We start from the raw sequence: 13,051 nt of genomic DNA, 5'->3' as shown, positions 1-13,051 counted from the left end.
GGTAAGACCTCTGTTGAGGACAGACCGTTCGGTGTGGGAGAGGGGGGGGTCAGGGCGTATGGTGAACACCCGACAGGGATGGGGGTTGGGGACGGAGGAAGGCAGGTGGGTGGACTGGGGACGAGGCGATGGCGATGTGTGGTGGGGGGGGTGGGTGGGTGGTCAGGGGGGGGGGGGGTGAGTGGGCTGTGGTGTGGGTGGGGAAGAGCAGGGATCACACAGTTAGAGGGGTGGGTTTGGAAATGAGTTCGGCCTTGGCACGAACAGGCAGAGACAATGGGTCTTCCGGGACAGTCAGGTTTGTGGATTTTAGGGAGAAGGTAAAATCGGCCATTGTAGCCATTGTGTTTGATTGTAGTTATTTTTCTAATGGGAGCAATGTGTGGTAATTTGAACAGGGTCTTTCTAACCCTAAATGTGATCCAAGCCATTTCATTTTGTCTCTAAGGTGAAAACATAATCCTCCCCTCCACTCTCCCCACCACCCTCCTATTCTGAAATTTAATCTCTAAAGCTTTGAGTCTTCCTATGAGGCACATCATAACACGTAAACACATCTTGATCAGATAGAAATTTGTTCACCACAGGAAATTTGGTACAGAGGGAAAGAGATGCTGTGATGTACATTCAATCTTTGTGGTATCATGTTAGTTTCACTTTAGCTTCAGATTTGAAATATTTGAATTTATTGTAAGTTTTGTTTTTATACTAATACTAAACTAAAATAATGCAAACAATAACTTTTAATAAACTTATTAATTAAAAAACAAAGTAGATATCAAATAAATATAAATCTTTGCTGATCTGCAACATATGGGAATTGGTTCAGGTCAGAGCAATCCATTCGGCACTAATCGATATATTATGGAGGTGCTGCACTGTGGCGGCCTTCCTTGGGTGCCGCGCCTGCAATGCCCAACCCAAAAACTTGTCAGTCGGCGGGACTGGGAACCAGCCCAAAGGCTCATCAGTCGGCAGGATCAGATGGTCAGCAGAACCCCGCCCGAAGGCTCCTCAGACAATGGGACCGGGAGGGAGCTGGAAAAATCAGACGCGAGGAGCAAGGATCGCTGGGTGGGTAACCAGGGAAATGCCTCCCTCCAGCGCCTACAGGTAGGTTGCAGGAGGCACCGCCGGGACACAAAGATGGCCGGACAAGGAGAGGAATGGGACGTCAGTTCAAGGGAACTGCACCAGTACATCGAGCATGCAGGCCGATCGGTTCTTGGACTGAATAATGGCACCAAAGATGGCGGTGCCCGCATGTGTAATACAGTATATGCAAAATAAATTTCATTGTGCAGTTGCATATGTGACAATTAAAACACTGTTGGACCATTGGAACGTATGCTCAATGTTAGCAAGCTGGAGTTCCAGACATTGTGCTGTATCGGATAAAGGAAAAGTTTCTGACGACAGACTTACCTTGTCACAAGGCTAAATAAGAAAGGATTGTGAGGTAGATTTTAACAATTTGATGACTTTGTTAATATTCATGATTGCTGTTTTTTTTTCTTTAAAACAACATGTTGTTTCTTAAAATGGTGATGTTACTCACCCAAGAGTCCCTCTGTCTTATTTTTGAAAGCATTATCCATTGAAGTAGTGAAAGTCAAAGCTCCCAATTTTCCTGAAACTGTGAGAGATATTCCACCCTCAAAATTGGCAACTGTCTCATTGTTGGTTGTCCTCTGCACGGTTACTTGATTTATATAGGTAGAATTTTCTGTTAAAAAATAAATAAATTGTTAAGCTATATGACATAGAAAACAATAGAAAAGAGGTGCAGGAGTAGGCCATTCGGCTCTTCGAGCCGGCACTGCCATTCAATATGATCATGGCTGATCATCCAAGATCTGTACCCCATTCTCTCTATTCTCTCTATATCCCTTGATTCCGTTAGCCCCAAGAGCTACCGCATATCTAACTCTCCTGAATACATATTGACCGACTCTGGCAAATAAATATTAATTGAATTCATTTAACAACAGGACTTCTTAAGGATCAGTGACAATATCAAAACCAACTAAAATTTACAAATATGAAAGAGAAAAAAATGTCAAGTAATATTGTGTTGCTACATGATGATCAAGCTCGACTGCAGGTCCTTGTCAGTCCTGCAGATTACAGCACTGCTGAAGAGCATTTGCTGGAGACCTGCAGAGTCAGTCAGGCTTGAAGACATTTCTAGTTTGTATGCCAATGTTCACGGTCACATCCACCAACATCTCTGTGTCTGACTTCTGTCTGCGGCTATCACCTACTGAAAGACCATAATCTGGCAAGGATATATTGAACCTGAATGCAAATCTAAAGAGCAGAACTGCAGAAATTGGGTAACCGGTCTCATCCTAAGCAATGGGTGGAAACTGACAAACATTTCAGTTGGTGGGACCACAATCACTAAAATACGAGGATATCTCTGAAGACCCTTATGGAAAACCTCATCTTGGGAGCAGATGCGGTCAGACGATGGGGAGGACTCACCTCACGGGCAACGTGGCTGTGAAGAAGCTGGTATAGAGCGAGTAGTCAAGACGCGGTGGTCGGGTCAGAGCCCTGCTGTGGAGTTGGGCCAGGGGCGTGTCGGAGGCCCTGTAAACGAGGTCAGGGCGGAACCTCAAGTTCGGGTCAGTCTCAAACAGAGTTGGACCGGGTCGTGGATAGACCGAGGTCGGGCCAAGGTGGACGGGATTTGTCACCGAGACAAAGAGGGACCCAGCATGGGGGGGGGGGGGGGGGGGGGGGGGTGAGGGGTTGAGGTTGTGGGGGGGGGGGGGTGTGTGGGGGGGGTTGAGGATGGGGGGGGGGGGGGGGGGGTGGTGAGGGGTTGAGGATGGTGGGGACAGACAAAAAAGGGATGAGTACTTTGTATAACTTTGTCGGCGCATTTGTGGCAATTTTGTATGGAAAAACAAGGAGTTTCACTGCACTTAGTTATCATCATCAGCGTCATTGTTATCAAAGTGAGCAGAGTACCTGACAAAATCCTTGTTTACTTCAGTGTCAGGTTGAATTACCTGAAGGTACAGGTTTCAGAGAAGTCAGGGTATGCACCAAGATGTGGGTGCATCGTGTGGCTGTGGAGAAGCAGGAACTGGGCTTATGGCAACAGAATTCCCTGTTGAACAGGGAATGAATCTGGTACAGGTTTGATGTGCCCTTGCGATGGCTGATATGACCCAAAGCCAATGCCTGTGCTGAAGCATCTCCTTGATCTATATTCCAGTTTACCTAGAGAGCAAAAATGGCCTACGTCTATAAGGAAAGGAGAGGAAAAATCTGTCTAATGTGGCCCTCATAGAGAAACCAGGGATCTCTTTGCTACTGGAGTTCATTAGAATATTTGAAATGAGGAAGAAACGTAAGAGATTTTGATCTGTCCTACCAGTTGATCCTTTGATAGGGTGATACGCATTTGGTACCAAAATCAAATCTCTATTGTATACATTTCTGCTAAATATCTGTTCAGGATGATTTCATCATTGTAATAGCTATTTTAATGTTAAGGTGCAATATGAATTAATTAAGGCAAAGACTATTCATTCCAACCTGTTACATTTACAATATTCCCATCGACCAGAAGAGTTAGTTCATCTTCATTCTCGAGATTCCACTGAACCTGTAAAAATAAAATTATTTCATCACCTGTATCCAAAAAAAATGAATGCCAAATATTTGCAAACATAATTGTACCATAATATCATGGAGCAGAATGAGACCATTTGGCCCATCAGGTCTACTCCGCTATTCAATCATGGCTGATCTCTCCCTCCTAACTCCATTCTCCTGCCTTCTCCCCATAACCTCAAATCGAGAATCCATCTTTGTCTGCCTTAAATATATCCATTGACCTGACAAAGAATTACACCCTTTGACTAGAGAAATTCCTCCTCATCTCCTTCCTGAAAGAACCTCTTTTAATTCTGAGGCCATGACCTCTAGTCCTAGACTCTTCCACTAGTGGAAACATCCTCTCCACGTCCACTCTATCCAAGCCTGTCACGATTCTGTACATTTCAATGAGGTCCCCCCTCATTCATCTAAACTCCAGTGACTACAGGCCCAGTGCTGTCAAATGCTCATCATATGTTAACCAATTCATGCCTGGGATCATTCTGGTAAAAGCCCTGTCCCACGGTACGAGTTCATTCCAAGAGCTCTCCCGAGTTTGCCCTGATTCAAACTCGGAGATTTATGGCAATGGCCACTCGTCAGCACTTGAGGCTCTCTTGGACATTTTCAACATGTTGAAAAATCTTCACGAGTCTTCCCGTTGTTACCTGCCATTAGTGAGTCTTCCTGAGTCCCTGCCGTTAGCGGTACGAGCCGCTAAGAGACGTCCCTGAGTTCCGACGTACCCGCTACGTTCATTCTCCGTGCTTACCACGAGTTTGATTTTTTTTCTACTTGGGAGAGCTCTTGGAATGAACATGTACCATGGGACAGGGCTTTAAACCTCTTAATTAAATTTTCTTAATTCTTTAAAAAAAAGTGCTCTTGAAAATGTTGAAGAAAAAGCTTAATATAAAATTCTTTGGTCATTCAGAATAAATATTCTTAGCACACACTAATGTCTTGACTTTAACCAAGTCACCTGGGTGAAATTAGTTTGTGTTGAGGCGAGGGTGGTGAATGATTTAATGGAATGTGGGGAAGAGGAGGGAGAGGGAGTAACAGATATCCCCCTTCATTCAGACAAACTAATTTTATTCTACACTAAGAAGTGACACAGCTGTAATCCAGCAGAATGTTTTTTAAAAATGGCTGGGCCTTGATTTTATTACGGGTCCAATTTGCCATGTTAATCTATGATCCGAGTGAAGACCCATGATACAGTTATTTTAACAACGATCTGATTTGAGGACCAGGGGTGTGAATTTACTGACGGGCTAAGAGGATCAAGAGTGCAGTGTGCTTGTGATTTTGTGGTAGTCACTGCTGGCAAATAAGGTTGCTCATTGCCAAGGTTACAATAACATTCTAAATTGTTTTCAAACCTAGTTACAGAGTCATCGCGATACAACAAGCAAACAGGCCCTTTGGCCCAACTTGCCCGTGCTGTCCATCTACACTTCCCCCCTTCCTGCATTTGGCCCATATTCCTCAAAACCTTTTCTACCCATGTACCTGTCCAAATGTCTTTTAAATATTATCTGCATCAACTATCTCCACTGGCAGCTCGTTCCATATACCCATCACCCTCTTTGCGGAAAATGGTGCCCTTCGTGTTCCAATTACATTTTCTCCCTCTCACCTTAAACTTATGTCCACTGGTTCTTGATTCCCATACTCTGGGTAAAAAAACTCCGTATATTCGCCCTATCAATTCCCCTCATGAAAACTGTAACATCCAGGTTCAGGATCATCTTTCTTTCCAACAACGATCAGGCTATTAAACATTCAACTTCCAAAATTAGCTCTGAAGTACATACACATGGAGGCATTGTTTTTATCTTGCACTAATTTCATTGTTCTGTTTTGGGAAATATGACATTAAAACACTTTTGACTCTTGACTATATACCGTAAAATCACATCTCATCCTCCTGCAATCCAAGCTATATAGACCTAGCCTGCCCAGCCTCTCTCTATAACCCAACCCCTCAAGTCCTGACAAAATCCCCGTATATCTCCCGGCTCTTTCCAGTTTAACAATATCCTTCCTAAAACAGGGAGAATAAAACTGAAGACAATATTCCAAATGCAGCCTGACTAACATATTGTAAACTGTAACATCACATCCCAACTTTTTTACTTAATGCCTTGACTGATGAAGCCCAATGTGCTGAAAGCCTTCTTGATCACGCTACCTACCTGTGCCGGGATTTTCAAGGAACTGTGTATATGAACTCCTAGATCTCACTGCTCTATAATCCGCCCAGGGTCCTGCCACGGTTTGACTTCACAAAACGTAACACCTCACACTTATTTGCATTAAATGTCATTAACCATTCCTCAGCCAACTTGCCCAACTGATCAGGATTCTGCGGTAATTTTTGATAACCATTTTCACTTTCTACGATACCACCCTCTTTCATGTCTTCTGCAAACTTACTAATCATGCCTACTACTTTCTCATCCAAATCACTGATGTAAAGAACCAGCAGCAATGGGCCCAGTAGTGATCCCCGAGACATATCAGTAATCACAGGACTTCAGTCTGAAAACAACCTTCCACTATCATCCACTGCTTCTTTTCATGAAGCCAATTCTCTATCCAGTTGGCTAGCTTTCCCTGGATCCAATGCAATCTAACCTACTTGAGCAATCTACCACATGGAATCCTATCAAATGCCTTGCTGAAGTCCAAATAGACACCAGCTACAACTTTGCCCTCATTAACCTTTTTGTCTATGTCTTCAAAAAGTTCAGATTCTTAAGACATGACTTCCCATGTACACAAGCAGCATGCTGACATTCCCTAAACAAACCTAGTCAATCCAAATGCATATATAAATATATTTTATCTCAGAATACTCTCCAGTAATGTGCCTCCACAGATGTTAGGCCCTCTGGTCTACAGTTCCCAAGCTTTTCCTTACAGCATTTCTGGAATAGCGGCACAACATTAGCCAACCTCCAGTCTTTCGGAAACTCCCCTATGTCCAATGATGATCATATATCTCAGCCAGAGCACCTGCTATTTCCACTCTGGCTTCCCACAGTCTACTACACAATAGCTATGTCACAAACAATTGGCAATATTTAAACACATCTTTACAATTGACTTGTAAGCTTTTTTACTTCATGGTGTTGAATTGATTGGAAACGTGTATTTAGTTGTGTAACCGTCCTAAGAAAGGTTATTGCCAACCGTATGAAAAAGCATTCTCCGCACTGCAAGCAATCTATGACATTCCAGCTGCCACGGAATGAGTGCCTGAACTAAAATGTCACTTCACAGATGGCAAGATATTTATTAGAATAATGCAGAATACTATGAACCAATATAACTAATACTAATCACCTTTGTTCCACTGGGTCCTTGTGCTGCCAGTGCTACAAAGTTTGTAGCCTCTGATGTTCTATTTTCTCCAGCTCTGAGGGTTCGACCATGTAAACTGAACGTAACCGTATTATTTTCATCTTTCACATTTAATATAACAAATTCACCCAGACCATTAAATGTGTATTTTGTTCCATCCAGGGTCACCACATGAGGATCTCCGAATAAGAAACCTGGTAAGTGTAACAAAAAAGTAACTTTAAAGTCTATTATTAAAATTAAGATGAAGCCATTTGTTTAAGAGGGAACTGCAGATGCTGGAGAATCGAAGGTTACACAAAAAAGCTGGAGAAACTCAGCGGGTGCAGCAGCATCTATGGAGCGAAGGAAATAGGCAACGTTTCGGGCCGAAACCCTTCTTCAGACTGATAGGGGGCGGGGGTGGGTGGGGACAAGAAAGGGAAAATAACCAAGCTGACCTCCCGGTGGCTCAGCACTTCAACTCCCCCTCCCAGTCCGCCTCCGACCTCTCTGTCCTGGGTCTCCTCCATGGCCACAGCGAGCAGCACCGGAAATTGGAGGAACACCACCTCATATTCCGTTTGGGGAGTCTGCACCCCGGGGGCATGAACATCGAATTCTCCCAATTTTGTTAGTCCTTGCTGTCTCCTCCCCTTCCTCAGCCCCCCTGCTGTCTCCTCCCATCCCCCAGCCTTCTGGCTACTCCTCCTTTTCCCTTTCTTGTCCCCACCCACCCCCGCCCCCGATCAGTCTGAAGAAGGGTTTCGGCCCGAAACGTTGCCTATTTCCTTCGCTCCATAGATGCTGCTGCACCCGCTGAGTTTCTCCAGCTTTTTTGTGTAACCCAAGATGAAGCCATTTGTTGGATTTAAATAGCATCAATAAGCAATTAAATTGGAGAGGCTCCATATTTTGCTCATTTTGCACTGATTTTGAAATTGTTGGTTTTGGAAATAGCTAAAGTGCTAGCAGCAAACTGCAAGAGCACCTTGCGAAAAATATGTTCAACAACATTGTTTGATTTCTTTTCAATTAGGGTTTAAGTGGCAGCATCATAATTTTCTCTCAGCATCTGCAGTTCTTCATTCACATAGTTTTGTCACTGAATGTCAGTTGTAAATAGTAGTTGCAGTTTAGTTTAGTTTAGTTTAGAGATATAGCACGGAAACAGCCCCTTCGGCCCAACAGGTCCGCGCAACCAGCGATCCCCGCACATTAACACTATCCTACACACTAAAGTGGCAATTTACAGGTGTAGGAAAGAACTGCAGATGCTGGTTTAAATCGATTGAAGACACAATATGCTGGAGTTTCTTCAGCGGGACAGGCAGCATCACTGGAGAGAAGGAATGGATCTGAAGAAGGGTCTCAATCTGAAACGTTACCCATTCCTTCTCTCCAGAGATGCTGGCTGTCCCGTTGTGTTACTCAAGCATTTTGTGTCTACCACGGACAATTTTTACATTTACCAAGCCCGTTAACCTACAAACCTCCACGTCTTTGGAGTGTGGGAGGAACTGAAGATCTCGGAGAAAACCCACGCAGATCACGGGGAGAACATACAAACTCTGTACAAATAAGCACCCGAAGTCAGGATCGAACCCGAGTGTCCAGCACAGCATTCGCTGTAAGGCAGCAACTCTACTGCTGCGCCATTATGCTTCCCTATCAACAACCATGTGTTGAATACTTATTTTTAAATATTCTCTATAGCTGCGATAAGTGAGGTAGAGAATATGTTATGTTCATTAGGTCATATACTCATCAGTGATAGGAGCAGAATTAGGCCATTCGGCCCATCAAGTCTACTCTGCCATTCGATCATGAATGAACTATCTCTCCCTTCTAACCCCGTTCTCCTGCCTTCTCCCCATAATCCCGGACACCTGTACTAATCAAGAATCACTGCCTGAAATATATTCACTGACTTGCCCTCCACAGCCTTCTGTGGCAAAGAATTCCACGGATTCGTGACTAAAGAAATTCCTCCTCATCTCCTTCCTAAATGTTGGAATTATTATTGTTACCAACACCTTGTAGCAAATGAGTGAAAAATATAAATGGCCGCTTCCCATGCAAACACGTGGTTGTTGGTCTCACAGTGATGTATCCACATTTAATTCCAAAACAGGATACTCTCAGCCATCAAAAATCCATGAGGAATGGGCTTGCAGTTTCATGAAATGCCAGCTGCATGAGAAATGCTCAAAATATGCAAAAAAAAGCCTACTTTATGCATAAATCACAGTGACATACAGTGGAACCCAGTGAGATTACATCATAAACTTTAAAATAAATTCCTGAACGATGTCATCTCCTTCTCATTTAAATAACAATCGGCCATGCTGCAATTCTATATTTAAAGTCTGAACAGTATTAATATAAAATTCAGCAAAAATAAACCAAATTTATAAATATTCTCACCAACACATGAGATGCCAGATCATCAAAGAGGATGCTGCTGCTTATCAGACTAAAACTGCATTGCCCTTATTGATGTAAATAAACTAAATCTGTTTTTTAATGTCATAAGGCCATATAGAATAGGAGTACAATTAGGCCATTTGGCCCTTCAAGTCTATCTGCCATTCAATCATGGCTGATCTATCTCTCCCTCCCAACCCCATTCTCCTGCCTTCTCCCCATAACCGCTGACACCTGTACTAATCAAGAATCTATCTCTGCCTTAAAGATATCCAATATACAAATTTTCACATGTATTTTGTATTCCATAAAATACACCATTTGAGCTTATTGTCATTAAAAACAAATCAATTTAATGTAGGCCTTCTATGGACTTTTATTCGTAGCTTGGTTTTGATTATATTAATCACAAGAGCGCAGTGGAACTTATTCACTATATTACGAACACTCCAATGGTATTGAGCTGAAGTGGAAGGCTGAGAAGATTTAGACTTGTTAGAATTGTTGTTAGTTGCAAGGGAATTTTGATTGCATAAATACCAGATAAATTGGAATGTACTCTACTACTCATGATGGGGATTCATTGAAGAATGCAGTTCTACATGCATCTATACTATGACTAAAACTCTAATCTTGACCACTTTCGGTGTGCAATTTAAATACATTGCACAAAAATGCCACCGTATATCGCTAGGAATTTCCCGCACCTTACTCACCGTTCTCCACTGCTCCAAGCCACCAAGTTTTTTTCCGATCGGTGAAATATGAGAAAAGTTACGAAGGTTTTAAAAGTCATGAGATCAGCAGATTGGACGTCTCGCCTTTCAGTCACCCCTTCCGGCACCCGCTGGAGGATAAAGCTCCGGAGGCAGGGCTGAGTAAATAAGTCGTGCTGATTGAGTTTGCAAGAGTGGAGTCGGGTAAGCCGCTGTGTGGCGTAGGGACAGTTGCTGTGTGATGCTGCACAGTCGGTCGCCGCTGAGTGGAGTCCCTCCCCCCCACACACCCACCCCTCCCCACTTCCACCCTCACCCTTCACCCCTCCTCCACACACACCAACTGCCCACCACACATCCACACCCCCTCTTTAAACATCCCCATTTCACACCACCCGCCACTGCCTCCCCCACACCCCCCCCCCCCATCCCCCCTCCGTCACCCCCCTCTGCCACCCACCCCATCCTCCACACACCCCATCCCCCATCCCCCATACCCCCACAACCCCATCACCCACACCCTCCCCCCACACACCGCCCCCTCCCCCACACCACCCTCTCCCTGCACCACCCCTCCCCCAAATATCTCCCCCTCCCCCAAATCTCTCCCCCTCCCCCACACCATCTCCTCCCCCTCCCCCACACCTCTCCCCCACCCCCACCACCACCACCCCCCACACCACCCACTCTCATCCACACCACCCGCTCTCCCACACCATGTTGGAATATTGCATTGGGGAATGGGTTGCATTGGGGGACCAGGCCTCCCGTGTGACGGGGACCCAACGGGTCCCGCAGTCTAGTATCTATTTAAAATCAAGTTGAACATTTGCTGATCTCTGTAAAAATAATGATTGAGAAATAAAAAATGGCCAAATATTGGTGGCTGCTCCGTTCACTTGCTGTGACTCCAGGATTACAAATTCAGAGAGCCAAGCTTTCCACCCAGGACCAATTCCACAGAAGAAGGGTCTCGACCCGAAACAACCCCCATTCTTTCCATTCAGTGATGCTGCCTGTCCCGCTGAGTTACTCCAGCATTTTATGTCTAACTTCGATTTAAACCAGCATCTGCAGTTCTTTCCTACACAATTAATACATATACCTCAAATGAAATACAGTACCTATCCGTGGAGGTCTGTATCCAAAGCAATAGTCGCTAGGTCTCACCAGCCGGTAAAGTAAACAGAAAGTAGGATCATCAGAGTCTCTGCAGCAGTCATGGTATGGATCAACTTCCTTTTCTATAGTTTAACAGTAAAAAATGATTAATGAAAGAAAGCGTTCATATTAACATGAAACATGTTCTACACCACTTGGAAAAATGGTGATCAAATATATTTCCAATATTAGAGTCATGGTGATAGTGTGGAAACAGGCCCTCCAGCTCAACCTGCCCACACTGGCCAACATGTCCCAGCTACAATTCCTGCCTGCGTTTGCTCCATATCCCTCCAGACCTGTCCTATCCATGTACCTGTCTAACTGTTTCTAAAATGTTGGGGTAGTCCCAGCCTAAACTACCTCTTCTGGCAGCTTGTTCCATACACCCAGCACCCTTTGTGTGATAAGGTTACACCTCAGATTCCTATTAAATCCTTTCCCCTTCACCTTAAACCTATGTCCTCTGGTTCTTGATTCCCCTACACTGGGCAAGAGCCACTGTGCACCAACCTGGTCTATTCCTCTCATGATTTTATACACTTTTTTAAGATCACCCCTCATCCTACCGTGCTCAAAGGAGTCCCAGCCTGCTCAACCTCTCCCTATGGCTCAGAACCTCGAGTCCTGGCAACATCCTCGTAAAGTTCTGGTAATACATACAAAAAGGTGGAGTAACTCCGTGGGTCACACAGCATCTCTGGAGAAAAGAATAGGTGACATTTCTGAAGAAGGGTCTTGAGTTCTGAGACTGGTGAAACTGCACCTATTCCGTTCCTCCAGAGATGCTGTCTGTCCTGCTGACTTAGTCCAGCTCTGTGTATTTATCTTCGGTTTAAACAAACATATGCAGTTCCTTCCTACATAATTTAAAAAAAAATGGATGCCTTCTCATAAAGAATGGAACCCCAATAAAAATACTGGAGTCAGTTTTGTATCTGCAGATAATTAGAGCCACTCTCAGATTCCGAGCCCCACATAACTATTATGATACTTTCTTTGATTGTCTCCATCCCTTCAGGTTTTACATCAGAAATCCATGAGTAATTACAGTAAATACTGATAAGAAAATATGGATCTTTATATAAAACATCTGAAAAAAAGAGGTTGGTAAATTGAAAAGAGCCAAGGAAAAGAAACATTTTTTATGAACAAACAAGATTTATACCGATACATTTGTAAGAATCGTCAGGTGTTTGACCTGGATTGTTTGCTAGTTCTCTTTCCATTGATACTGACCGGCCTACTGAGTGTTTCCAAAATTCTCGGTTTTGGTTTCCCGGGAATTAACCTTGTAAACCTACGCAGCACTCCCTCTATAGCAAGAATGTCCAACCTCATATAAGGGGTCCAAAACTACACACAATACTTCAGGTGTTGTCTCACTGGAGCCATGTACAACTGCAGAAGGATCTCTTTGCTCCTATACTCAACTCCTCTTGTTATGAAGGCCAACATGCCATTCACTTTCTTCACTGTCTGCTGTACCTGCATGCTTACTTTCATTGACTGATGAACAAGAACCACCAGATCCCGTTGTACTTCCCCTTTTCCCAACTTGACACCATCTATATAATAATCTGCCTTCCTGTTTTTGCTATGAATGGATAACCTCACATTTATCCACATTAAAGTGCGTCTGCCGTACATCTGCCCACTCACCCAACCTGTATAAGTCACCCTGCATTCTCATATTATCCTCCTCACAGTTCACACTGCCACCCAGCTTTGAGTCATCTACAAAGTTGCTGATGTTACTTTGAATCCCTTCATCTAAATCA

The 13,051-nt window shown here is 43.9% G+C and overlaps 1 protein-coding gene across 2 annotated transcripts in view; it reads right to left on the bottom strand.

The window, feature by feature from the left end:
* Positions 1 to 13,051, bottom strand: part of LOC129703234 (mucin-like protein) — a 155,051-nt gene that overhangs the window by 68,652 nt on the left and 73,348 nt on the right. For both annotated transcript variants that reach the window (XM_055645528.1, XM_055645529.1), the window contains 4 exons: positions 11,234 to 11,353; positions 6,970 to 7,181; positions 3,553 to 3,622; positions 1,559 to 1,726 (listed from right to left, as the gene is read on the bottom strand). In XM_055645528.1, the coding sequence (XP_055501503.1) occupies positions 1,559 to 1,726; positions 3,553 to 3,622; positions 6,970 to 7,181; positions 11,234 to 11,353 (570 nt within the window). The remainder of the gene's footprint in view (positions 1 to 1,558; positions 1,727 to 3,552; positions 3,623 to 6,969; positions 7,182 to 11,233; positions 11,354 to 13,051) is intronic.

This window comes from Leucoraja erinacea, chromosome 14 (assembly GCF_028641065.1).
Source record: "Leucoraja erinacea ecotype New England chromosome 14, Leri_hhj_1, whole genome shotgun sequence".
Lineage (NCBI taxonomy): Eukaryota > Metazoa > Chordata > Chondrichthyes > Rajiformes > Rajidae > Leucoraja > Leucoraja erinaceus.
Note: the sequence above shows the minus strand (reverse complement) of the source record. Positions and strands in the feature narration are given on the sequence as shown.